At 44.9% G+C, this 27,975-nt stretch overlaps 1 protein-coding gene across 6 annotated transcripts in view; it reads left to right on the forward strand.

Moving 5' to 3' along the window:
* SLC1A2 (solute carrier family 1 member 2) overlaps positions 1-27,975 on the forward strand; it is a 114,393-nt gene that overhangs the window by 42,564 nt on the left and 43,854 nt on the right. For all 6 annotated transcript variants that reach the window (XR_011467011.1, XM_070383553.1, XM_070383552.1 and 3 more), the window contains 5 exons: positions 5,994-6,133; positions 8,425-8,577; positions 11,078-11,328; positions 16,175-16,343; positions 20,676-20,802. Coding sequence is in view for 5 of the 6 variants with exons in the window: in XM_070383553.1 (XP_070239654.1) it covers positions 5,994-6,133; positions 8,425-8,577; positions 11,078-11,328; positions 16,175-16,343; positions 20,676-20,802 (840 nt within the window). In the remaining variant the exon portion in view is untranslated. The remainder of the gene's footprint in view (positions 1-5,993; positions 6,134-8,424; positions 8,578-11,077; positions 11,329-16,174; positions 16,344-20,675; positions 20,803-27,975) is intronic.

Genomic DNA, 27,975 nt, shown 5'->3' on the forward strand with positions numbered 1-27,975 from the left:
TTCTTGAGGGTCTAACCTAGTGTCTCCCATTAGGGCAGTTTCTGGACACTGTCTTTCTGCGCCTCTGAGGTCTTTGATTTGGGCAGCAGAGGGTGGGAGGGGTGATGTTCATGGCAGATCTCACATCCTCCAGATAAAAACACACCAGTTGCTTTTAGGTTCCCTGGAGAACATTCTGTTGTCACCTCATTGAACCAGCGTAGGAGGAAAAAGAGAATTCAGTGCCAGTTAAGTTGACACAGAAGCGTGCAGGCAGGAAATCTGTATCCAACACCACATCTAATGAGCCTATCGTTAGAGGCTCTTGGCAGAGCGAGGGAAAACAAACGCAAATGAATAACAGGTTCTGAGAACTGTTTAAAACTTAGTACCAGCCCCATTACATGCTCCCTTTGGATTCACAGAGGATGTTCTGCACGTTAAGCTGAGCTTGCCTTTGAAACAGAACTCACGTGGATTTGCGTGAGAAAGAACACGCCAGCAACTGACTGCAAAATTAACAGCTGTTTAAATAGTTCAGTGGAGGAGCTAAGGCAGAAAGAAGTTATAGGCTCATTGTTCAAGTCTGGATTATCCAAGAAGCTCTCCCATCACGTGGCCTTACTTTGTTGGGCAGTGGAGAGAGATCTGGTGGAACTGGCTTATGGAACATTCCAGTACTCTGTTAAGGAATTGCATTGCTAAATCTTCCATCCAGAAGGTACTCAAGTAGAAACAGAGGTGATGAACAGTTTGGGGAGAGCATCAGGCTTGATGGATTTGGTAGAACCAAGCCTCACACTTGGGCTTTCAGAATCCTTATTACCTAGTCCCATCTGCATAGCCACATAGGAATGGAGTATTAATATAAGGATAAGTGTGTGTACTTGGATTAACTTACTGTGTTTATCCAACAGACTTACCTAGATCAGGCCTTGCCCTTCCTGTTCATTGCCAGGGTAGCAAATCTGCAGGCTGCTGTGACCTCAACCTTCCTCCTGGGTCCAACTCACATTTCTCTGGAATTCATTTCTCTTGAAGCTGGGACAGTCGTTGAAATCCGCCATATTCACGATGATAATGAGATGTAGCATTACTGCCTTGACTTTTGTTTCAATCTGTGTCTGTGCTAAAAACCAACATGTGGACACCAGAATTGGCATCTGGCGGGAGCTTCAGGCGCTAGTTTGGACAAATACATTCCTAAATTGTGTGTATTTCATTTATTTTGCTAAGCTCTAGACAAACTGCATTCTTAATTTAGGAGACCCCTCATTCCTCCAGGTTTCTGGTCAAATGCCCTTTATCACAGAAGCTCCCTTTCCTGACCAGCTGATGCAAAATAGCTCTGTCTTCTTTCTGCATGTCACCCTCTTCCTAGCATGTTATCTCCACTTGAAATATATTTATTCATTTCTTTGTTCTCCACTAAAATGTATATCCTGCGAGAGCAAGGGCTTTGTCTCTTTTGCCTATTGTGTTATTTTAGCACCTGTAACAGCATGGGGCCTGTAATATATGCCCAACAGGAACTTGTGGAATAAATGCAGAATGGTGAGAGGGTTGCTAGCTGGTATGCTGCCAGCTACTGTAGAAGGACCTGGTTCCCAGGAGGAAGCACAGTGCCCTGTATAGCTGCTTTCTGGTTCATTGTTTCTTTGAACAAACATTTATCAAGTGCTTGGGGCCAGGTGTTAAAGAACACAGTCCTGCTCTCAGGGTTTGAAGAGTGGTGGAGGATGTAGACGTTTAAATCCATCCTTTAAGATCCAGCTCTGGTATCAGTCCCTCCTGGGAACCTTTCTTGAACTTTCTTCTTCTTCCCCAAAGCTAGGTTAGGCACCATTCTTACCAGGTCCCATAGTATCCTGTACAGGATCTTATCATGGCCAGTATGTAAGGAGACAAGTACCAGACCCTGTACTTTGCGTTCCACATATGAACTCCTTAAGGGCAAGGATTATACCTTACTCATTACCGACTGTCGTGTCTGACACACAGAGTCCTCAGTAAATACCAGGTATCCTTGTTATCCTTGTTACCAGGTACATTCAGTAACCAGCATCCATATAGCTGTGGATGTGTGTAAAGTCATATGAAAAACTGTATCTGTTCCATGGATGTAATGTACACCGTGATAAATATAATAACACTGCTGTATGTTATATATAAAAGTTGTTGAGAGTAAATCCTAAAGGTTCTCATCACAAGGAAAAATGTGTTTTCTATTTCTTTAACTTTGTACATATATGAGATGATGGATGTTTTCTAAACTTACTGTGATAATCACTTCACGTTGTATATAAATCAAATCTTTATGCTGCTTACCTTAAACTTATACAGTGCTGTGTGTCATTTATATCTCAGTAAAACTAGAAGGGAAAAAACCTTACAACCATAGGAAGGAATAAAAATGATTGCTGTTATTCAGCTGCTAAGTCGGGTCCTACTCTTTGCTACCCCATGGACTGGAGTATGCCAGGCCTTCCTGTCCCTTACTGTCTCCCTGAGTATGCCCAAGTTCATGTCCATTGAATTGGTGATGCTATCCAACCCTAAAGATGATTAGAAATGGTAAATACAAAATAAAAACAAAGCGATGTGTCTCTTCTTCTGAGGATATATAAGGCTTAGAAGCAGCTCCGTATTATGCTGTACCATGCCATTTAATGTTATGTTCTATAATATTCTCCATTTCAAGCTCTCTTTGTGTTCTTGGCGGGTGTAGGGATCACTTAGACTTGTCAAGGATTTTTACAAAGAGTTCTTGGCGGACTCCCTGCATCCCCAGAGGCAAGCCGAGGTCCTGATGCACTTTAACGATGATTTTCTACACGCAGATGTTAGAAGCTCCTTCGAGCTTGGAGTGCGTGTTTAATTCCAAGTGGGCAAGTCACAGGCATCCTCTCAATAAATACTTGTGGGTTCATGAGATTTTGATGCTGCCCACTTTGATGTGGCTGTTTTGATTCTGGGCTTCAGAGATGTTTTGCCGTGGCTTAAAAGACAAATCGTTAAACAGAGATTTTGTGTGACTCAGAAGGGTGGCCAACAGGCATCCAACCACACTGCTTGACGGGGTGTGGACGTTAACCTAATATTTGTGTGTTTTTCCTTGGATGTGGCTGTCTTGATGCCTGACGCTTTCATTACGTCGTATGGATCTTGCCAGAATGTCTGGTTTAAATACTTGATAGTCTCACTGAAATACCAACCATGATTCTAACTTAAGTGGCAGGAGGGCTTCAAATGAAACAGAAGGCAGGGGATTACGCTCTTGAGGCGCTCATAGAGTATTTTGCCAAGGGCTGGCTAACGAATGCATTCACCATTTCAGAACACGTATGGCCGCCATTCTTTATTGGCAATTTCCTGGTTTACAGCTTCAGATTATTGGCTAGAAAAGTGTTTAAAATTATAAAAAGATCCTAATGCAAGCATGGAAATATGGTCCATCCAGGTTAAAAAGATCGTTTTGATCATTTTCCCTGCTGTGCTGTAAAAAGAACTTTTCCGTCTGTTTTATTTGGTGATGGGAGGAAATGGTCTTTACTGCTTGCTGGTCAGACAGCCCTTGTCTGCTTGCAGTGAACTTCCTGCCCTGTTTTCTTTAGACTGCCTGAATGATCATTAACATACACACATGCCAGATAGTCGGGGGGTGCCCGCAAACTAACTAGATGAGTAGAAAATTAGGCCACTGTAGGAAGACTAAGATGCTTTTATTTTGACTAATGTTTTCATCTGAGTGTTCCACCAGACCTTGCTACATTATTCCTAATTTTAAAATATTTTAGAAGCAAGTACATTAAGCAGTTTGTTAAGAAAAAGTAAGACATTGTATTGGGTCCCTGGTCTTGATTCTGAGAGTCCAGAAGCTAAGCTTGGTGTCTTGAAAGAAAGAAAGAGAAGTCACTCAGTCGTGTCCAACTCTTTGCAACCCCATGGACTGTAGCCTACCAGGCTCCTCCCTCCACAGGATTTTCCAGGCAAGAGTACTGGAGTGGATTGCCATTTCCTTCTCCAAAGATTGTTTCTGACCTGTTTTGAACTGGGGACTTTTCACGTGTTAGGCAAACGTGATAACCACTACATTATGGAAACCATATGGCTATAAGTCCCTAACGGTGTCTTGAATGGTGGTGCAACTGGATGGGTCCCCTAAGTTAAATGTCACACTTGTCGTGAATATTCCCTGGAGAAAGGGACCATGCGTGCTGGCTGCCTAACACACATCATCATGTTTAACTTCCACAAGGTAGGCCTCGAGCCTTTCTTTCCTTTTTCTTTTTTTTTTAGAGAATATTTGTTTATTTATGGGTATGTCAGGTGTTATGGCACGAGGACTCTTCCTTGAAGCCACACAGGCTTCTCTCCAGCTGTGGTCTGCAGGCTCCAGAGTGCCTGGGCTCTGTAGTTTGCAGTACAGGCTCTCTAGTTGAGACCCTGGGCTCACTAGTTTCGGTATGTGGACTTAGTTGCCTCATGGCACGTGGGATCTTAGTTCCCTGACCAGGGGTCAAACACATTCCCCCTGAGCTGGAAGGCAGATTGTTAATCACTGGACCACCAGGGAAGTCCCGAGCCCTTCTTTCTATAAACCACACAGCTAGCAAGTGATAGAGTCATGATTTGAACCCAGGCTCTCTGATTCCAAAATCCACACTATTTCCAGTATAACCAGTGATTTCAAACCACTAGTCTGCAGATTGGTGTTGACTTCAAAGGAATGTCTCTCCAGTATGTGGTGGCAATATCTGGGGAAGGCTGATACCTGTTTATCTTGAAGAAAGGCATGTGTGCTAAGGTGAATCAGTTGTGTCCAGCTCTTTGCTACCCTGTGGACCACAGGCCACCAGGCTCCTCTGACCATGGGATTTTCCAAGCAAGAATACTGGAGTGGGTTGCCATGCCCTCCTCCAGGGGATCTTCCCAACCCAGGGATCGAACCGGCATCTCTTAGGGTCTACCTGCATCGTCAGGCAGGTTCTTTACCACTAGCGCCCCCAGAAATAGTTGTTTATTCAGAGACTGTGACTTGTCTTTCAAGGTGTTAAAGATCTTTTTTTTGTTTGTTGCATGATGGTAGTATAAATGACAGCTAACAGAAATGTCCTAAGATGTCAAAGTAAAAAAAAACTGGCCTCCCTGTGTTGGTCCCCAGGCTTAAACTTGAAATCTTTTTGGCCCAGGAAGTGACAGAGCTGGAAAAAAGAGACAATCTACTCATTGTCCTGGCAGAGTCTCTGATGGATGACTTAGCAGAGCTTGGGTTCACGTGGGGTTTTTCTGGAAGAGGACTGGGATGCATCTGCAGTTGGAGGCGATCACAGGCTGCTTAGAGAGATGCTTCTTTGACACTGAGGAGCATGACTCTTGGGCAGCTCAGAGGAGTCCTGATAATGCAAGTGACCTTTTAAAAACCACAATGGAATCAATTTTTTTTTAACTAGAAAAATCATCTTTTCCAAAAGAAAGGTAGAACTTGGACTACTAGCATGTCTGAGTTTTCCATGTCCAGGATGGGGAAGACTGGAGCTCAGAGGCATTTAATTTAGCAATGACTCAGGCTGTTACTTTCCTGACCTTAGATTATTAAAAAGTCATCTTTTTGTTCTTGATACAAGAATGAAAGGGCTCAGATTTTGGAACCAGACATATCTGGACAAATTACTTTCTGTGAAATGGGGTAGGGACACTTGCCTTGGAGAGTTACCATGGGACTCTTGGAAGAACCTTCCACTGCCTGTGTGATGCCTTTCCTGCGATGATTCAAGAAAATAGGGATAAAAGCACCTAGTTCGTTGGCATTTGGTGTGTCCTGGTGTCCTGCTTACAGGTGAACTATCACCCAGGGCACCCTGAGTTTCTTTGACTTTTTACTTCCCTGCCAGTGATTCCGGAATCCCAGCTGTGCCTGGGGAGGCTGTTTTGCCTTCTACATCCTGAGCCCTTCAAACTGCAGAGAGGCAGTGCCCAGCAGACTCTAACCACTGCCTTCACTTCTGTTTCAGTGCCAACAACATGCCCAAGCAGGTGGAAGTACGGATGCACGACAGCCACCTGAGTGCGGAGGAGCCAAAGCCACGGCATCTGGGGCTGCGCTTGTGCGACAAGCTGGGGAAGAATCTCCTGCTCACCCTGACTGTGTTTGGTAGGAGATAGGTGGCCCCACCCACTCCTCCGCCCCGGGTCTCTCCTGGCTCTGTGTGGAAGCTGGTTCTGGCAGCAGGCACTCTAACCCAGAAAGCAAGCCACACGTGCTGCCTAACCCCACCTTTTCCCTGGCACAGCCGCCTCAGTGAGACTCTTTTCCCTTTCACCTGCCCCAGCCATGATTTCTTCCTTGGGGTTCTAGTGGATCTCAGATTCCAGTGAGCACGACCAGTTTCTGTGGGTAAATGAGCATGCAGATTCCCGGGTCCTGCTCACAGACTGTGCTGTGGGCCATTTGCATGAGACCTTGGAATCTGCATCTTAAACCTTCTGTGCATGTGTGCGTATGTGTGTGTGTGTGCGTGCACTCAGTCGCTTCACTCATGTCCAGCCCTTTGTGACAATAGGGACAGTAGCCCGCCAGGCTCCTCTGTCCATGGGATTTTCCAGGCAAGAATACTGGAGTGGGTTGCCATGCCCTCCTCCAGGGGATCTTCCTCACCCAGGGATCCAACCCACATCTCCTATACCTTGGGCATGGCAGGCAGATTCTTTACCACTAAGCCACTGGGGAAGCCCCTTAAACCTTCTAGGTGATTCCAAAGCAGATGATCAGTATACCACATTTAGAGAAGTACCTGCATCTTGATAAAGGCAACAGTTGCCAAAACCTCACCAACAGGACTCCAAGGATTCACATTCTCCATGCACTTCATTAACTTAGATTCAGTTAGCACGGTAGCTAACAAGGTCAGTGTGGAAGAGGCTTGTCCTGAAGCTTTGACCTGCTCCAGCTCCACCTCAGAAGCCTTACTCCTCTGCTTCAGGTCTCACCCAGGCTCTGGTTGTACTTTTGTGTGACGGTTGACATAGACTTGGCCTTGGGTTTTCAACCAGGATTTATTGAAAATGGGGGAAATTGCAGTTTCTTGTGCTGAAACCACGGCATTTCACGCCCTCTCCTTTGAGCCAGTCATCTTGGGTGTCAGTGGACTACTGTTGGGAGTGGACATTTGCCCCAGCTCAGTTCACTTAATAGAAGAAAACCGCAGACATGGTAGGGTTTTCCAAGGGTTACCCTCCACAGAAAGGATGAAATTTCATTCATCGTAAGTTTTTAAAAAGTGTGCTCTTCACTTGTGGAAGAAAAAAATATCAGATTTCCGGCCGTGTTACGTACTCTCTTTGCATCTCTGGGGTTAATCCCATAGCCATGTACCAAGGATGCCCCTGCCTCCCTCCCCGACTCTAGTCATGCTTATGACCCCATTTGTGGTTTCCACAAGGGTGGCTTATGTGAGCCACCAGTTTGGAGCGATCCAAGGTTTTGTTGTGGAATCCTTGAGTATACAAAGCGAAAGGCTCCTGGTAGCTTTTCTGCTCAAATTGTTTCCTCCCAAATCTTATATTTTTAGACACCCTCCTTGATCTCCCTTAAGATCAACACGTTTCAAGATTATGTATCAGGACATAGCAATCAAAGACAAAGCTCTTTGAGGATGAGCCATGGGCAAATGACTGGAAGTAGAAAAAAGAAAACTAACGCCAGTTTGGTCACATAAATGTTCCTTTTGTCTGATATTCAGTTTAAAATATAAGAAATATATTAGACACCATGGCATGTACCCAGCCTAGGCTGGGAAGAGAATCATATCTGATGTTGTGGGTTATTTCTACTGACAATCTCTGACTCTGCAAGTGGATGATATCCTAAAGAAATTGGGATCAAGTTGCCAGGTTATATTTCCCACAGAGCCTTCAGAAGGCTCTTCTTGACTCTTCCAGTGTGGCCTTTTCAAAGAGTTGGAGATAGAAAACATTTTCTCACAAGTCAACAAAATTAACTTCACTTTTCTAATGGTATTTTTGTTATGTGTTAATCATCATCTGATAATAGAGAGGTACGAGAAAAGTTAATGTTACTGAACTATATCCCTGCTGCTGCTGCTGGTGCTAAGTCGCTTCAGTCGTGTCCGACTCTGTGTGACCCCATGGACTGCAGCCTACCAGGCTTCTCCGTCCATGGGATTCTCCAGGCAAGAACACTGGAGTGGGTTGCCATTTCCTTCTCCAATGCATGAAAGTGAAAAGTGAAAGTGAAGTCGCTCAGTCGTGTCCAACTCTTAGCGACCCGATGGACTGCAGCCTACCAGAGGCTCCTCCATCCATGGGATTTTCCAGGCAACACTACTGGAGTGGGGTGCCATTGCCTTCTCCCAACTATATCCCTAGAGCTCTTCATTTGATGAGGGCAAAAAATAGATTCATATTTTTTCTCCTTCCTTATAGGTGTTATCCTGGGGGCAGTATGTGGAGGACTTCTTCGCTTGGCATCTCCTATCCACCCAGATGTGGTTATGTTAATAGCCTTCCCAGGGGATATACTCATGAGGATGCTGAAAATGCTCATTCTCCCTCTCATTATCTCCAGTTTAATCACAGGTAAGACCACTTCTCTGGCACTGGGTCAAAGTGGGTCATACTCCTCTAGCTTTTGGACTGACCATAAAATCTCAATTTGGTTGAATCAATGAATCTGATCATCTTCTGTGTCATTTCTCTTCAGAGTCTTGATTTTCCTAACTCTAAAACTGAAATAAGCAACCCTAAGAAAAAGAGTTTGGTCGGTCCATCTGTCTGTGTAGCGACAAAAGATAAAAAGGAAATAACCACATGTTAAAAGTGATCATCTCTAGAGATGTTAATTTTTAATGTACACTTTTCTCGTTTTCTAAATTGTATTTGTTCAGAAACTGACAAAGATAACACGTAGAAAAAGAAGTTTTTTCTTTAATATTTAATTGAGTGTAGAGGGAAGTGGTTATTAAAGATAAATGAAATACTAGATAAACTCTTGGAGTGTTTCAGAAGAAAGATACCCTTAATGTGTAGTTCATGTCTACTTATTTTTTGGTTCAGAGTTGTTTCATTTGAAAGGATTTTATTTTTTCTCCTCCCTGGGCTTATACAGGTAGTTTCCTCCTTACCAAATATTACTCAAATGTTGTTGAAATCATTGAATTTTAGAGACTAAACTCTGGGTTAGGGATGAAGAGCTGGGCTTTGGTTTGCATCTGGGGGACCAACAGGCTGGGTGATCTTGAGAAATCTGTTCTAGACCGTCCACCTTATGAATGTAGTGAAGCTCTGGTAACTCCAAGAGATTCAGCTGTTACAGCCTCATAGCTGGTTGGCCAATGAATCCAGTGAGGGAAAGAGCTGGCACTCAGTGTCAGGAAGGTCTTAGCATTCAGCCTCAGACTGCATGAAGCTGTATTTTACTTTAAAAGCTCCTTTTGAAACCAGAGAAATTTGTTTTCCATGCCTGTTTAATAGATTGTACATTAGCCAACCCAGTAAGGAAGTTTCATTTCCATTAGCTAGAGTTAGACTTCAGATTGACTGTAAGGACAAATAGGTCATATATGGGTCAGCTTCATTCAGAAAAGTTAATGTCAATAATAGTTTCCTCCTCCATAGCAAAAAAGACTGATGCCCAGTAAACGTTGCATGTCTCAGTCTGTAAAAGCAGGAACTGAAACCAGGAAGTAGAACAACTGAAGAAACTACTGGAAAAAAACCCAGTGAAGGCTGGAGTTTTTGTGACTTGCTTGGAGTTTCTGCTAACCATCACAGAAGCTTCTGAGATATTGATGGAGCTTCCACCCATGCTGGGTGTTCTGTGCATGTGTTCTCACATCCCTACACAAGGTCAGAAAACATGGTCTCCATCAGGTTTCATCTGTGAGGAGTGATAGGGCTGTGCTAGAACCACTTCCATTTTCCCAGACTTTGGATTTTGTGACCCGTATTCATCAGGGGCTTCCCTGATGGCTCAGAGGTTAAAGCATCTGCCTGTAATTCAGGAGACATGGGTTCGATCTCTGGGATGGGAAGATCCCCTGGAGAAGGAAATGGCAACCCACTCCAGTATTCTTGCCTGGAGAATCCCATGGACGGAGGAGCCAGGTAGGCTACAGTCCACGGGGTCGCAAAGAGTCAGACATGACTGAGCGACTTCACTCACTCACTCGCTCAATGTATTCAAAAGAGATTTTGAATACATAGGGCTACCAACCTTTTGTTTCCCTAAGTGAGGACCTTCAAACAAACAAACAAAAAAAACCTAGTATGTACCAGCATCACCACTTTATAAGGAAAGGATTTCTTAATACTTAAGAAGTGGGAAGGACATAATCTCAGAATCGAAAATTGAATAGAGCATTCAACTTTCACTATCACAGGCTGAAAAAAATGTTGTCACCAACCCATTTATAAACCCTGGACCAGATGTTCTCCAACTCTTCCCAGTTCCCTGTGTGCGTCTGATCAAGTTGCTCAGTCGTGTCTGACTCTTATGACCCCCATGGACTGCAGCCCACCAGGCTCCTCTGTCCATGGGATTTTCCAGGCAAGAATACTGGAGTGGGTTGCTGTTTCCTCCAAGGGGTCTTCCTGACACAGGGATAGAATTGTGTCTCTTGCGTCTCCTGCATTGGCAGGCAGATTCTTTACCACTAGCACCACCCTCTAGAACCTCAAAAATATCCTTGGAAAATTGAATCATAAACTGTGGCGTTGACCAAATATTCAGTTGAAGGAGGTTTAATTAATCATTAATACATTTGAGTAATACAAAGCCGGGGGTTGGTTATAGGTATGCGTGCCAAGTAGCTTCAGTGGTGTCCGACTGTTTGCGACCCCATGGACTGTAGGCCGTCAGGCTCCTCTGTCCATGGGGATTCTCCAGGCAAGAATACTGGAGTGGGTTGCCATTTTCTCCTCCAGGGAATCTTCCCAACCTTGGGATCAAACCCAGGTCCCCTGCATTGCAGGCGGATTCTTTACCACTGAGCACCTGGGGAAGCTATAGGTATGCAGACAGGGGCAAGTAACAGGAAGATGATGGAACTAATCCTTCTGGATTTCTTTTTCTATCCAGGGTTGTCAGGCCTGGATGCTAAAGCCAGCGGCCGCTTAGGCACAAGAGCTATGGTGTACTACATGTCCACAACCATCATTGCTGCGGTGTTGGGGGTCATCCTTGTCCTGGCCATCCACCCAGGGAACCCCAAACTCAAGAAGCAACTGGGGCCTGGGAAGAAGAACGATGAAGTGTCCAGTTTAGATGCCTTTTTGGACCTTATTCGGAACCTCTTCCCTGAAAACCTTGTCCAAGCCTGTTTTCAGCAGGTAACCCAGAGTTCTGATAGTCTTGCTTCTCCAAACTCTTAAGTTATGCAGGTGATAACTTTGAGACTATTTCAGCAAACCAGCTGTGGGCAATAATTTGTTTCATATTTATGTCTCTGCCTAAGTGTGGGGGATCCTCTGGGGCAGAATTTTCTGATAGGAGTCGCTTAGTCTTTTTTTTTTTTTTAACTTCCATTTCTTTTGCAGTACTTTTAATAGCATTTAGCTCCGGAATCTCTCTTCTCCTTTTTCCTGTTTGTCTCTTTTTCTTCTTTTTGGTTCTTGTCTCTGTATCATCCACAGGCACATTTTTATCACCCTTGCCCACAACCCTCTAGAGTTCGGTGGTTCTCAATCTTAGCAATGTAGCAAAACCACGTGTGGTCCATTTCAAAATGCTTATTTATGTTCTACAGAATCAGAATCTCCAGAATGGGCCCAGTAATTGGGTATTCATCAAATTAATACTATTGACAAAGTAATATTTGAGGATTGTAGAAATTTAAAGAAATTTCTGAATGCACATAAAGTAAAAATTCAAGTCCCCATGTCCCTTCCCTAGGCTACTCATGTTTCCTCCTATAAATATATATATATATATTTGTCACATATATATTGTGTATGTGTGTATAGAATAAAAAAATATCAATCTGGGAATATTGCATCATACATACAGTGTTACATTCTACTTTCTTGTTTAACAGTGTTTTAGTGCCATCTCTTTTTCTGTTGTTGTGTAGTATTTCTAAAGGATAAATTTTAGAAGCAAAACATGCCCTGCCAAAGAGTTGATATTTTGAATTTGCTCATGTTATAAAAAATGGTCCTACAAAATTTGTAGCAGTATATACTCCTACCAACTGCATACACGCATGTCTGTTTTTTTAACACACAATTTTTAAAAAATGTTGATTCTGCTGGATATGTTACTGGCCAGAGTTCTTAGACTCTAGAAATTGATAAGAGGTCATATGAGAAATTTAGGCAAGGCTTTATTTGACCTCAGGCTGCAGCTGGAGGGAGTGAGAACAAGTAACAGCTTCTCTTGTTCTGTCCCTGAATGTGTGTGGTGGGGGCGGGGGGCAGGGGTTGGGGGAGTGCAGGGGTGCAAGACAAGCGGGTCCCTTAAATTGGGTGAGGGTAGGGTAGTCCAGGGGTTAGGCCAGTAGGGTGCCTTGGGTGGTCTGCCCACTCCCTTGGTGGTGCTGTGTGCAGGGGTCATGCCTGGTACCCTGCTTTTGTTCCAGAAACCTCAGAAGTGGCAGTTGGGTTTTGGGTCTTTTTGCATTATGTTGTCCATAATTTGCCTCAACTGTGCATGCCTGCAGTTGTCTTTAGTCCCTGAGAGCTTCTTTTTACCGTTGCTTGAGGAGACATTTGCCTCGGTGCAAGCATGGCAGCAAAGGGTCCCGGGTCCCGGGTCCCAAATCCTAGCCTCTCTCAAGTAAATCCACTGAGTCAGCTGCCCAGACCCCCCTCAACAGACAGCCAGCCGTCTAGACCCAAAGTTAGTTTAGGTTAGAATATACCTCAGTTCCCATTAGCCCTGGTTGGAAGTAAATTAGAACCAAGGAACCTCCTTCAGCCATTTCCAGTGACTCACAGAAGAATAAATTTAGGAAACAGGTTACAGAGAAGAGAAGTCTGCATTCCCAGCTGCCCTCAAGGTGCCATTGCCACCCACTGCTGAGCCACTGCACTCTGGATGAATCTGGAATAAGGTCTCTGCCTTCCAAGGCCACTTTGGATGGCTCATTGCAAGGCTCACTTGCACTTGTAGCAAGGAGCTATATTAAAGGAACCATCCCAGGCAGGAGAAGTTGAGTGGGGAGTGACCAGAAACTGACTAGGGGACTCCCCTGATGGTGTGGTGGACGGGAGTCCACCTGCCAGTGCAGGGGACATGGGTGTGGCCCCCGGTCTGGGAAGATTCCATGTGCCACGGCGTGGCTGAGCCCATGCGCCGTGACTGCTGAGTCCGAGTGCTGCAGCTACTGAAGCCTGCGTAACGTAGAGCCCGTGCTTCGCAACAAGAGAAGCCACGGCCACGAGAAGCCCTCACGCCCCAAAGAAGAGGAGCCCCAACTCACCACAACTAGAGAAAGCAATGAAGACCCAGTGCAGCCATAAATAAATACATTTAAGACAATAAAAACATTCTTTGTCCTGCAAGCAGTCACAGATTAAAAAAAAAGAATGAAACAGGCTAGGGAAGGGGTGCTTCTGGGTACCCTCTCTCTAATGCCCCTGCCCCTCAGCCAGCCTGTTTAGAAAGACGAGCTTGCTGGCTTTGGGGCGATGGACACAACCAGGTGCCAAGTCTATTCTTAACGTTTTGGAAAGAGCTCCCTGGAGCTGGAGCAGCTGGAGGCCAAGCCGGTAGGAGACCTGGGGTGGGAGCAGTATCGGAGGGAGGGGAGAGGGACAGATTTGGGCTTCCCTCCGGTACCCAATCACGACCATGCTCCATGCAAGAAGGAGCCTCTTTTGTCTGAGTGACTGGGGCAGGACTGAGAAGCAGGCAGGCCCCCAGAGCTGTGGATGTGAGCTAGAGGAGAGTTCTGTGGTGTCAGCCATGCTCACGCTTCCCGAGCTGTCTGGTCGATGGGCAATCTCTGCATGTTGCTGCTCTGAGCAAAGGGCACTGGGGGGTGGGGGGCAGCACCAGGATAGACGATCGGGCCATTCCCTGCCCCGCCCAGCCCTGGATCCACCCCTCCACTGGCAAAATTCACATGAGGAGTGAGCTCTTCATCCTCCAGCGAAGCCCAAGGACATGGTCCCTTTGGGTTAGGACTACCGGGAAAAAAAAAAAAATGTGGAATATTTTACCTCAGGCTGAGGGAGGGTGCAGATTTCGTAGGCCAGTCTCCGGGCAGCCCAGATGAAAGGGAGCTTAACCCATGGGCAATCCCAATGGCTTAGGAGGGTCTTGAAGAGGGTTGGAAGACAGAGAATGCTTAGACCACCGTGGCATTGCCAGAAAGAAAGGCAGAGAACCCCATCTCAGTGGTAGCATCCCTAGCACCTGGCCTCCAGCTCAAGCCACTCACCTGTGCTCTTTGGGAGCTGTATTTTGGAGTCAATAGAACTCACTTTGAATCCTGGTTTAGTAACTACTAGCTCTCTGTCCTAGGGTTACTCAGCCCTGTGAGTCTTGAGGGGCTCTTGTTGACATAAGAGGTAGACAGATGTCGCATGAACGTGGTATACCTGGCCACCTGATCCTGGAGGCCACCATTCATTCAGGCCGTTGGCTGTGGTGGCACTAGTGGTAAAGAATCCGCCTGCCAGTGCAAGAGACTCAAGAGACATGGGTTTGATCCCTGGATCAGAAAGATCCCCTGGAGAAGGGAATGGCAACCCACTCCAGTAATCTTGCCTGGAGAGTCCTGGGGACAGAGGAGCCTGGCAGGCTACGGTCCATGGGGCCACAAAGAGTCGGATAAGACTGACGTGGCTGAGCACACACATGGCCATTACTCCTGAGCTTTAGCTTTTTTAGCCTTCTCAGAATAGGCCTGTATTTGGCTATGGTCCCCACTTTGTCCCCAGGCACATGACTGTTGTCCATGGAGGCGTTCCTTCAGATTCCCCCCTGCATTCTCTCTTTGGGCCATCATTGCCCAGGCCAAGGGGGCTGTGAGCTGCCTGCTCACATTCAGCTGGCCTGCTCCTCTCCCAGCACAAGTGCATGGGAAATTTATATATAAATTTGTCAGGTTGGAACACAGAGCACTGCCCCGCCCCAGGGCATGTACGCTGTACTTCCCTCTCCCAGTTAGGAGAGCTGATCTGTTCAGCTTTGCTTACCCTTGGGCTCAGCTGCTGGAAGATTGTGTCCGTATAGTTTAGCAGGCAGCACAGGTGGTGAAAGAACTCGGGGGTGGTCGGTGCATCTGAGCTGAAGTCCCAATAACTCTATGACGTCTGACGAGTCACTTGACTTCTCCACGCCTCTTCCGTATCTATTCAGGCTTCAGCCATCTGTTGCCTACTACGTGCCGGCACTGACATTCTAGGATTCTGCACGCCTTCTATTTTCATGCCCAGGGAGGTAGTGATTCTCTGGGCTCAGACGTTGCATTTTCACAGCATGCAGAGTGCCTGGCACCTTTGAAAATAGGATGGCTGCCCCAGATGTCGAGGAACAGCTTGAGAGCTTCTTAGGGGACTGTTGGCCCAGAGATGCTTGGGGAACATGGAGCAAGTCTTGGTATCATTGCCCGGAAGGAGAGGCTGTCTTCCCACCTCACACCTCCCTGCTGTGGGGGCTGCTGGTGGCTGGCACATCTGGCAGCCAGATGGAAATCCCCAGCAGAGCCAGGCTCTGGGAGGAGCCCACGTGAAAGTGGGTCTGTGAAGACTCCATGTGATGGAAACCAGGCAGAGAGAAGCAAATCGTGTGGGTCATGGGGTGCTGATCTGACCCCCACCAAGACCCTCCTATTCCTGGCCAGATCCAGAACCGGTCACGGGGGCCAGCAGGTCATCCAACTGGGTCTCATATTTGATATTGTCTCCCCGGGAATGAAAGAAGCAGACAGGCGTCCCTTCGCTCAAAGCTTGTGTCCCATTACTGACCATACTGCTCATAGTAACTACAAGAGAATGTTATAAATCCTGTCCCTACCATGGGATGAGGACAGCCATTTCTCACCTGTATTTGTGCCTTAAGGCATCACCCTGTCAAACACAGACATATAAAATATTCCCCAATTTTATAATCTCGTTTATGACATTTCTTATTTTTGACATGTTAGGAATTTAAAAACACATAATTGGCTAGGATTTTGGTGATTTTAACAGCGTCTCATCTTTATGTTCTTTTCCTCCATCCCATTAGATCCAAACAGTGACGAAGAAAGTCCTGGTGGCCCCCCCATCAGACGAGGATGGCAATGCCACCAATGCTGTCCTCTCGCTATTGAATGAGACTGTGACTGAGGTTCCAGAGGAGACCCAGGTGGTGATCAAGAAGGGCCTGGAGTTCAAGGACGGCATGAATGTCTTAGGTGAGTACCCTTGTCTTCATCTCCTTGCGGGAGACACCTCTGCCGGGGCCCCACGGCTGGCCTTCCCGGTTTCCTTCTCAGAAAGCCAGTCGCCCTGCTGTCCTGTAGGTGGAGCAAGAGGCTTTCTCTGGGGAGCGATTTGAGGGTAACTGGGACTGAGAGCTGAGATGAAGGGCAAGGGAGAAGGCAGGAGCAATACCATGTCGTCGGGGTGTGGGGACCGGAGTCGGAGAAGGAGAGGGACTGACACTCACGGGGCACTTCCCCCGACTTTCTGCCTGGTGTTGGCCAGTCACTTTCTCTGACTCTCCATTTCATGAGGTTACACATCCGAGTCTTTCATTTCTTTCTCTTCTAGCCACCCTTGTGTGAGTCCCAGGACTGTGTAGGCATAGGAGCTGTCCCACCCCAGTCCTCACAGTCTTTTAGAAGGCAGTGCTTTTAGAAGTGGGAAGTGTTGCATTGGTGCTAAAAGGAACTTCTCAAAAGGAGAAGCTTTTGTTTTAACTTTCTGATATTCCGGGGAGCCCTTTCCCCAAGTGTGGAAACTTCTGAGCATGCCATCACAGGGGTTCTTGGACTCTGCAGTTAGACCAGTTTGGATCCTGTTTAGATCCCATATGGACCATTCACTGATTATCTAATTGTGGACAGATTCCTCTATGTCTCAAGATTCATCTGTAAAGTGGGCATGGAGTTGGCATTTCTCTTGTAGATCATTGCGAGGATTCAGTGAGATTGTGCATGTGGGCCCAGCGGTACGTGCCGTGTGCTTTCTCATGTGAGCTGCTCTCGTCATTAAAGGTGAGCTGCTCAGTAGGAAAAACTCACAGAGGATATTCCCCACTCAGTTTACTCCCCACCCACCCCCGGGTCCATTCCCCACCATAACCCAGTCCGCTGCTAGAATGGTGTCCCCAAGCCAAGACAGAGGGGCATTTGGTTATAAGGTACGAGAAATGGGAAATCTATGTGGAAGAAATATGCTGATCCATGCAGAGCGAGCTTTCTAAGGATTTGAATGAGAGCTCTTTAGAAAAGATTGAGCTCGCTTTGTCATCTAAGAGATCAAATGCCCTTGTCTCTTTGGTAGGGGTGTCAGCTAATATACAGGGTGCCCATTTCATGTGAATTTCAGATAAACAACAGATAGTGTTAAAGGGTTATGTCCCAAATACTGCACCGGATATACTTGTATTGAAAAAATGCATTCTTTATATGAAATTCAGATTTCATCTGGTAGTCCTTTTTTTTCCCTCAATTTGGTAACTGTACTCCTTACTCATCCAGAATGGTTGACTCAGCAAGATTTCCCCACCACTAAAAAGTGTCTTTTTCTTTGACCTGGCAGGAAGTGAGAGTGAGGGAAGAGATAAGCAGACCAGGTTGCCAGGCAACAGAAGATCAATAAATATTGTTGACAATCAGTGGGAGGCGAGAGGAGGAAGGAGAAAGTGGGAGAGTTCCTCTGAGGAGAAGGATTTGCAAACACCCTCCGCATCCAACCTTGAGTGGCTCTTCTTTGCCACTGTCCGGATATCTGGGGCCCTTTCAGGCGTTCCCAACTCCCCTTGACCCCCCCACGACCCACGGTCAATGTAGCCCCACCGTTTTGTACTGTGGCCATGAGTAATGGGGTCAGGGCTCTGGAGTGAATCATTCAGAAGACTTTTTGTGGTCATTTCCAGGGTCTTGGTGGATTCTGGGAAGTCACATGACCTTTGGCTGTATTGGGGAGTTTCAACACCATTCAGGACTCGCTCAATCCCAGTGACCAAGTCTAAGAGGGCTTTGTTCAAACAAAACACTGGCTGTTCCAGTGAGTGAGTTCAATGAGGCAGTGTTTACAGAGGGAAATGACAGGCAGGCCATGGGCTTCTAAGTGCAGATTGAGGCCCTGGAAAGCTAAGGGAAGTTAGACTGTTGAGAAACTTCCCATTTACAAATCATGGCTGAAATAAGGTTCTTTCCATAGTCTTCCAAGGCAGAGATGGTGGCTTTTTTTTTTTTTTTGGTTTTTGCTTGTTTTTTTGGCTTTGGAAAGTCCCGAGGATCAAGCATTGCAATAGTGAAGATAAAAACTCCGGTTCCAGCCTCCCACTTCTTCAAAGACTCATTTCTCTACTCCCCAAACCTCCAGACTACTCTAGGCTTCACTTCAATTCAATCTCAACCACTTAAGTCAACTCCTGTGAGAGATTACTCCTTTCAACATCTCTCTCTCTTATACTCATGGAGATGGACAGTTTCTGCTGACCCTGCCAGGGATGCTATTTTATTCTAGTTCTTTGGAACCTTGAGACCTTGGGTATTTTCTCTTAAAATTTCCAGATGGAATTAAGCATGTGACACTAGCTTTTCTCAGCCATGATATTCACAGACTATCACTCACCATACACCTAGAAAACTCCTCTCTGTGGGTTTGAGATGAGCCTAAATTTGATTTCCTCTGTTACTGCAGAACTAGGTCACTCTAATTCTAGGTCACACTAATTCTTATTAAGCCTTTGTGTTTATGGCCAAAACTGACTTGTAAGTCACTAGTTAATCTTTCTGGCTAAGAGCTGAAAAGGGGGAAATATTAAATATCATGGATTAAGAATTTCAGTGCAAGTGCTAGATTCTTTTTTCTGAAGAAGAGAAGGTCCAGCAAAGGATAGTTGAACAATCTGGGTTGATATGTACTTGGTATGAGAAGTGAATGGTTTTGGTAACTACGGAAAAGGTAAATTCAGAAGTTTGGACAGAAAGAATTTTCCTCTAAGAGAATCAAATCATAATGCTATAATTTACCTTGATATGGCTCAAGACTGTGGACATAAATGGACACTATAGGAAACTGGATATAATAGGGAGGGGCTAGAAATAAAGTCTGCCAAAGTGGGACAGAGTAGGTGTAGGGAAGAGGAAGGGGAGAGAGGGAAGAGGAAGGGGAGAGAAGGAAGAGTGGATGGCCCATACTGCAGGGCAGAAAATAAGTCAGATGGGCAAGCAAGGGCCTGTTGCCAAGGGAACAATGACATTGGTTTATAGTCCATGCAAGTCATTAGCATTGGAGCACGAAGATTGGCAATCACAGATTGGTAGTTGAGGGGCACATGATGACTGGTTATCAGAAATCCAGAGACACCCACCCCCCACAGGCAGTATGGGGACATCTGTTAGCCATGGAGCACACCCCAGACACTGGGGGAGTCTGGATGAGACTCCAGGGTGAGATGCTGAGGAAGAGGGGTAGAGAGAGTGATGGCAGAGAGAATTTTCTGGAGAGAGAAAGCTGGGTCTTGCCTTGGAGGAACTAACATATCAGGCAGGTTTCCAGGACAGATACTCAGAGAATGAGGCAAAGACAACACAGAAATAAGATCCAAGGTTGGCGGTTGGTCTTGGTCCAGGACTTAGTGCAGTTTGACACTGACATCAAGAGGTGGGGACAGGGTTCCCCAGACCCTCCTGGCCTGGGATTAGATCGACCCTGGGAGCTGGGGTGGGGCTGCACTTAGATGGAAGTCAAGTGACATCAAGTAAAAGGAGGAGAGGGCCAAGGGGCTAGGAAATAACAAAGAGTATATTCTAGTTTTATGATTCTGAAAAAAAAAAAAAAAAAAGCACACACAATAAAAAAGAAAGTGTTCTAACCGTTTGGACCATGGAAAAAATGATGATGAATTAATAAATAACAGGTTAAATCCAAACAAACTGGGTCATCTGGGGTTTCCCAGCTGTTTTGGATTTCTCATTGCTTTCCCTTTGATTTTTCAAGATTTCTTCCTCCTTCTCAAATAAGCAATAGAAAAATAATTTCATGTTTAGGATTTTCCTAGAGTGAAACATATACCAACCATGCATTAATTTGGGATAACACCAAACTAATACAGATATAACCCTGGCAAAGACTGAATTGGCTAATTGGTCTCTACTCTTCTAATATTGGCTCCAAGGCTTGCATGATAATCCCCAAGTCCCAACAAGCTTTTCATCATTAATCTATGTACTAATGGAATCTGCTTACACATGACTTCATAAGTGAGTGGTAGGGCGGAGAGAGAGAAGAGAATACTTTTTAGTTTGGAATGAAAATGAATTAATTTTCTCCAAGGACCTAACCTGCTTATAGTTCAACTTGCTCATGTGGAAAATATTCAGGAAAGCCATAATTATGCAGGGGAAAGGTATTTTCAGTGTGGGACATAATACTTCTGTCTTTTAGTGCTTAATTCATAGGGTAGCCGGTGGTGAGAATGTGGCTGCATACACAGGGGATGGTTACGAACAAGAAGAAAACACATATCTTATCATTTGTCCTTCTGTGTTCTGTGATTCCCCCAACAGGTCTGATAGGGTTTTTCATTGCTTTTGGCATTGCCATGGGGAAGATGGGCGAGCAGGCCAAGTTGATGGTGGAATTCTTCAACATTTTGAATGAAATTGTAATGAAGTTAGTGATCATGATCATGTGGTAAGTGGATCTGTTCTTACATCATTGTGGTGGGGGTGTGAGGTGGTCATGGGGTCTCCATAGGACCCTGAACCCTCCTAGCAGGAAAGAGTGAGCAGGCATGAATCAAGGAAAGATTTCTCTGGAAAGACTTTGAAAAAAAGGAATGGAACTCTCTTTTTTGGAACTTTCCATAGATAATGAGCAGGAAAACTATAAAGCCTGTGGGCCAGATCTTATCTGCCATTTGTTTTGTGTGGCCTGTGAGTTAAGAATGGGTTCTATGTTTTTATTTTGCTGAAAAAAAAATCCAGAATATTAATAATCACAACACTTGGTTATGCAAAATTCATATTCAGTGCCCATAAATAGTTTTGTTGGGACCCATCCTACCTATTTGCTCATGTATTGTCTAGGGTTGCTTTTGTGCTAAAAGACAGAGTTGAGTAGTTGTGACCAAGACTGCATAGGCTGCAAAGCCTATAAAGTTTACTGTTTGACCCCTTACATAAAAAGTTCACCCATCTCTGCCCTGGAGGAAAAGAACACACACATATACACAAAACCAAAAAACCAAAAATCAGACAAGCTGGAAATATCAATCAGTAATAGTGAATCTGAGCAATATCAGGATACACTGCACTGAGATAGGGCCAAGATCCCAAGGATGTGGCATGACCCAGGGTGTGTGGAAGAATCACTTCTCCAGTATTCTGGTGTCCAAAATGAAATGCCTCTTAGATCTGGGTTCTCATGACTCATACAGATGATGAATAAATAAATAAATAAGAGGCAGTTCTCAGGCCATGCAAGAAAAAGTGCCAACACACAGGATTAAGTGCTCTTGGAAATCTGGTTCCACCCTCTAGTTTTACAGTAGAGAAAGCTGTGGTCCAGAGACGCTAAATCTTGATTCTTTAACACTGTTATGATCATCATGATCTTTCTGGCTTTCCTTTTATCTGCCAAGAGTCATGAGAGTGCTTCGTACCTCTCAAGTGTAATCCCCACAAGCCTGCAAAGATGGTATTATGGTTCCCAATTGACAGAAAAGGCAATTGAGGTTCATGGAGGTGAATTAACTTGCCTAAGATTATATAGCCAGGGAGAAGAGGAGCTGGTGTTTATACTGATATCAAAGTCTTTGGTGTGTACGTGGGGTGGGGGTTTTGTTGTTTGAATCATGTAAGTGGTGTTGTCTCCACTTCATCTCATGTGTGTTTATGGTCAGTGGTTCTGAAGTCTAGGGTAGCCCAGGACAGCATAAGCTTCTTCTCCTTCACAAGGGATCTGTATCACCTCCAGTTACTGGAAATTTCTCATGTTCAGTATCTACCAGATAGAACGATTTTTACATGTATTCATTTCAGATCCCTACAATGGTCCTGTATGCCTACCTGGGAATAAAGTAAAACCACTCTTAGACCAAACAACACTTGTGTTCTGTTTGCCATGGGAATTCTGGGTTACAGAGTCCTTCACTCTGCTTGTTCCAGCCCCCTGCACCTGCCTCCCCAATCCTCCTCCACTTTCCTTCCCCTGAAATTCCACCTGTTTCATCTCTTCTTCCTTTTCTTGGCCCTTACTTCCCACCTTACAAGGAAAAAATCTGTTCTCAACTTGTATTTTATCACCAAGCACAGTGATGTGCCTGTAGTAAATTCCTACTAAAACTTCAGGAACAAGTGGGCGAGCTGAAAGCCCCAGGGTCTCAGATCAAGAAGATGTTCCTCATGATTTCATGAACCATAGTTAATAGTTCTGGTCTGTTCTGATCATTGCTTTATTGACTTTGGAAACACAGAAAAGATTCTCGTACAATAGTGTGTTCTTTTCAATTATTGTATTGATTCTTCAACTTCCCAGGCAAGGCTAGATTTCTAAATATTTCTTTTGTGTGAAGATTTAAAGTCACACACAATGTCATGCTGTAAAAATATTTTAAAATATCTTTTAAGGACTTCTCTGGTGGTCCAGTGGTTAAGGCACCATGCTTCCAATGCAGAGGGCGTAAGTTCGATCCCTGGTTGGGGAACTAAGATCCCACATACTCACGGCCAAAAAAATAGTCTTTTGTCTTTTGAATCCATTCTGAGCTTGCTGAAAGTTTAATAAATGGTAATATGTAAAACTTCCTCCTGCCCAGCATTTCTCATGATGTACTCTGCATATAAGTTAAATAAACAGGGTAACAATATACAGCCTTGACGTACTCCTTTTCCTATTTGGAACCTGTCTGTTCCATGTCCAGTTCTAACTGTAGCTTCCTGACCTGCATACAGGTTTCTCAAGAGGCAGGTCAGATGGTCTGGTATTCCCATCTCCTTCAGGGTTTTGCAGTTTATTGTGATCCACACTGTCAAAGGCTTTGGGTCCGTCTAGTCAAAGCTATGGTTTTTTCCAGTAGTCATGTATGGGTGTGAGAGTTGGACTATAAAGAAAGCTGAGAGAGGAGATCCAACCAGTCCATCCTAAAGGAGATCAGTCCTGGGTGTTCACTGGAAGGACTGATGTTGAAGCTGAAAGTCCAATACTTTGGCCACCTGATGCGAAGAGCTGACTCATTAGAAAAGACCCTGATGTTGGGAAAGATAGAAGGCAGAGGAGAAGGGGACGACAGAGGATGAGATGGTTAGATGGCATCACTGACTCAATGGACATGGGTTGGGTAGACTCCAGCAGTTGGTGATGGACAGGGAGGCCTGGTGTGCTGTGATTCATGGGGTCGCAAAGAGTCGCACGTGACTGAGTGACTGAACTGAACTGAATATGCAATGCAGAACAGGCCTCTTAGTTTTAAACATTAAAGATCTGCCTTTACTTCCTAGAATTCCTAGCAAAGTGAGCACCCTCAAGTATGCAGCTCAGTTTTCTTTACTATGATGCCAATGATGTAGGTTGTGTATGAAAATTCCTTCCTTCATCCATGCCGTGTCATTTCCACTGAGCCCTTGAAGCAGGAGGAATCTTCTAGGAAATCAAATGAGTCATGGGATAAAATGTAGCCTCCCTTCTCCCCAGGGATGGAGTGGGTGTGGATCAAAATGTTTCCTCCTCACTGAAACCAAAACTCCTAAAGATTTAACATCATATCCCTGGAGATGAAGAGCAATTGTGAGTCAGGAGCAAGGCCTACAGAATGGTTTCTGACAGCTGCTTGGTTACCACATCCAGCCCAGCAGTCTGGAGGGTGTAATATGACGTGAGATGTCAATCCTACACATTTATTTCATTCTTCAGCTGCCTTGCCAGCAGTTGATAACGATGTGTATAAGAAGGTTCTGGATAAAACAGCCAACCACATCTTAACTGACACCCTCAAGGCTTAAATCATCAGAGTTCTTTTGTAGTCTTCTTTCTGCAATAGTAAGAACAGTAATAATAGTTAAATAACAAACTAGTGCTGCCATATGACCCTACAATCCCCCTCCTGGCCATATACCCCCCAAAAATATGATCCGATAGGATACATGCATCCCAATGTTCATTGCAGCGCTGTTTACAGTAGCCAAGACATGGAAGCAACCTAAATGTCCATTGACAGGTGAATGAGCAAAGAAGATATGGTACATATGTACAATGGAATATTAGCCATTAAGGAGAATGAAATAATGCCATATGTAGTAATATGGTTCGGAGAAGGCAATGGCACCCCACTCCAGTACTCTTGCCTGGAAAATCCCATGGACGGAGGAATCTGGTGGGCTGCAATCCATGGGGTCGCTGAGGATTGGACATGACTGAGCAACTTCACTTTCACTTTTCACTTTCATGCATTGGAGAAGGAAATGGCAGCCTACTCCAGTGTTCTTTCCTGGAGAATCCCAGGGACGGGGGAGCCTGGTGGGCTGCCGTCTATGGGGTCACACACAGTCGGACACGACTGAAGTGACTTAGCTGTAGCAGCAGTAATATGGTTGGATCTAGGGATTGTCATGCTGAGTGAAGTAAGTCAGACAGAAAAGGAGAAATATCATATGACATCCCTTATATGGGGGATCTAAAAAGAAATGATACAATTGAACTTATTTAGATAGCATATTGAAAAGCAGAGACATTACTTTGCCAACAAAGGTCCGTCTAGTCAAGGCTATGGTTTTTCCTGCAGTCATGTATAGATGTGAGAGTTGGACTGTGAAGAAGGCTGAGCCCCGAAGAATTGATGCTTTTGAACTGTGGTATTGGAGAAGACTCTTGAGAGGCCTTTGGACTACAAGGAGATCCAACCAGTCCATCCTGAAGGAGATCAGCTCTGGGATTTCTTTGGAAGGAATGATGCTAAAGCTGAAACTCCAGTACTTTGACTACCTCATGCGAAGAGCTGACTCATTGGAAAAGACTCTGATGCTGGGAGGGATTGGGGGGAGGAGGAGAAGGGAACGGCAGAGGATGAGATGGCTGGATGGCATCACTGACTCAATGGACGTGAGTCTGAGTGAACTCTGGGAGTTGGTGATGGACAGGGAGGCCTGGCGTGCTGTGATTCATGGGGTCACAAAAAATTGGACACGACTGAGCGACTGATCTGAACTGAACTGAGCAAAACAGAAACAGACTCACAGACTTAGAGAATGAACTTATGGTTCCCAGGGGGAAGAATGGAGGCAAGAGATGGTTAGAGACTTTGGGATAGACACATACACATTGTTGTATTTAAATGAATGACCAACAAGGTCCTAGTGGATACACAGGGAATTCTTCTCAATGTTATCTGGCAGCCTGGATGAGAGAGGAGTTTGCAGGAGAATGGATATATGCATATGTATGGTTGAGTCCCTTTGCTGTCTATCTGAAGCTTTCACAACATTACTAATCAGCTATACTCTGATGTAAAATTAAAAGTTGTTTAAAAATTTTAGAAAAGAGTAGTAATAATAGCACAAAGCATCACTGAGGAGATTGCTATTAATCTAACAATGCTAGTGGGTGATATGTTAGTCACTCAGTTGTGTCCAACTCTTTGCAACCCCATGGACTGTAGCCCGCCAGGCTCCTCTGTCCATGGGATTTCTCGGGCAAGAATAATGGAGTGGGTTGCCATTTCCTTCTCCAGGGGATCTTCCAACCCAGGGATGGAACCCGTGTCTTCTGCATTGCAAGCAGATTCTTTACTGTCTGAGCCACTAGGATATTAAATTAATAACAGAATTATTAAATTCTTGCTATATGTTCAGCACTTTTTCAATTACTCCCCTGTATCTATTATTGAGAAGGTAATAATTATTATAATTACTATTTTAGGTCATAACTAAGATTTTCCAAATTCCTGCTACATGCCTAATACTGTTCCAGTATTTTACATGCATTGACTCTTTTATTTGTCACAGTAAGACCTAGTGAAAGTGCTGCACTCAATATGCCAACAAATCTGGAAAACTCAGCAGTGGCCACAGGACTGGGAAAGGTCAGTTTTCATTCCAATCCCAAAGAAAGGCAATGCCAAAGAATGCTCAAACTACCGCACAGTTGTACTCATCTAGCAAAGTAATGCTCAAAATTCTCCAAGCCAGGCTTTAACAGTACGTGAACCATGAACTTCCAGATGTACAAGCTGGATTTAGAAAAGGCAGAGGAACCAGAGATCAAATTGCCAACATCTGCTGGATCATCAAAAAAGTGAGAAAGTTCAAGAAAAACATCTACTTCTGCTTTATTGACTACACCAAAGCTTTTGACTGTGTGGATTACAACCAACTGTGGAAAATTCTTAAAGAGATGGGAATACCAGACCACCTGACCTGCCTGCTGAAAAATCTGTATGCTGGTCAAGAAGCAGCAGTTAGAACTGGACATGAAACAACAGAATGGTTCCAAATAGCAAAAGGAGTACGTCAAGGCTGTATATTGTTACCCTGCTTATTTAACTTATATGCAGAGTATATCATGAGAAATGCTGGGCTGGTTGAAGCACAAGCTGGAATCAAGATTGCCAGGAGAAATATCAATAACCTCAGATACACAGATGAAACCCCCTTATGTCAGAAAGCGAAGAAGAACTGAAGAGCCTCTTGATGAAAGTGAAAGAGGAAAGTGAAAAAGTTGGCTTAAAACTCAACATTCAGAAAACTCAGATCATGGCATCTGGTTCCATCACTTCATGGCAAATAGATGGGGAAACAATGGAAACAGTGAGAGACTTTATTTTGGGGGCTCCAAAATCACTGTAGATGGTGAATGCAGCCATGAAATTAAAAGATGCTTGCTCCTTTGAAGAAAAGTTATGACCATCCTAGACAGCATATTAAAAAGCAGAGATGTTACTTTACCAACAAAGGTCTGTCTAGTCAAAGCTATGGTTTTTCCAGTGGTCATGTATGGATGTGACAGTTGGACTATAAAGAAAGCTGAGCACCAAAGAATTAATGCTTTTGAATTGTGGTGTTGGAGAAGACTCTTGAGACTCCCTTGGACTGCAAAGAGATCCAACCTGAATATTCATTGGAAGGACTGATGCTGAAGCTGAAACTCCAATACTTTGGCCACCTGATGCGAAGAACTGACCCACTGGAAAAGACCCTGATGCTGGGAAAGATTGAAGGCAGGAGGAGAAGGGGACAACAGAGGATGAGATGATTGGATGGCATCATGGACATGATGAACATGAGTTTGAGTAGGCTCTCGAAGTTGGTGATGGACAGGGAGGCCTGGCATGCTGCAATTCATGGGGTCACAAAGAGTCGGACACGATTGAGGGACTGAACTGAACTGAAGACCTACCAAAAATAGGTACTTTGGTGAACCTCATTTTCCCAATGAGAAAACCATGCACATTGGTTAGCTTGCCCAGTGTTGCACAGCCTTAGTAATGGGAATTATAGAAAAGTGTTATTAAACTCAACTTCTATCTGAACCTGGGATCCTCCTCTTATGAGCTGAGTGACGTTAGGTAAGTCAGATACACTCTACACTCCTCATCTTGACCTGTGAGATAGATTGATCATAGAATCCACATCATAGGGTTGCTGTGAGAATTGAGTGAAATTGTGACAAATAGTTGTGGAGCAGTTCCTGTGTGCTGGGACCCGTCTAAGCATTTTATATGAACTAGTATTGTCATTAGGGCTTCCCTGGTGGCTCAGGGGGCTTCTCTTGTGGCTCAGCTGGTACAGAATCTGCCTGCAAGGCGGGAGACCTGGGTTCGATCCCTGAGTTGGGAAGATCCCCTGGAGAAGGGAAAGGCTACCCACTCTAGTG

The sequence above is a fragment of the Bos mutus genome, chromosome 15, assembly GCF_027580195.1.
Source record: "Bos mutus isolate GX-2022 chromosome 15, NWIPB_WYAK_1.1, whole genome shotgun sequence".
Taxonomy (NCBI): domain Eukaryota; kingdom Metazoa; phylum Chordata; class Mammalia; order Artiodactyla; family Bovidae; genus Bos; species Bos mutus.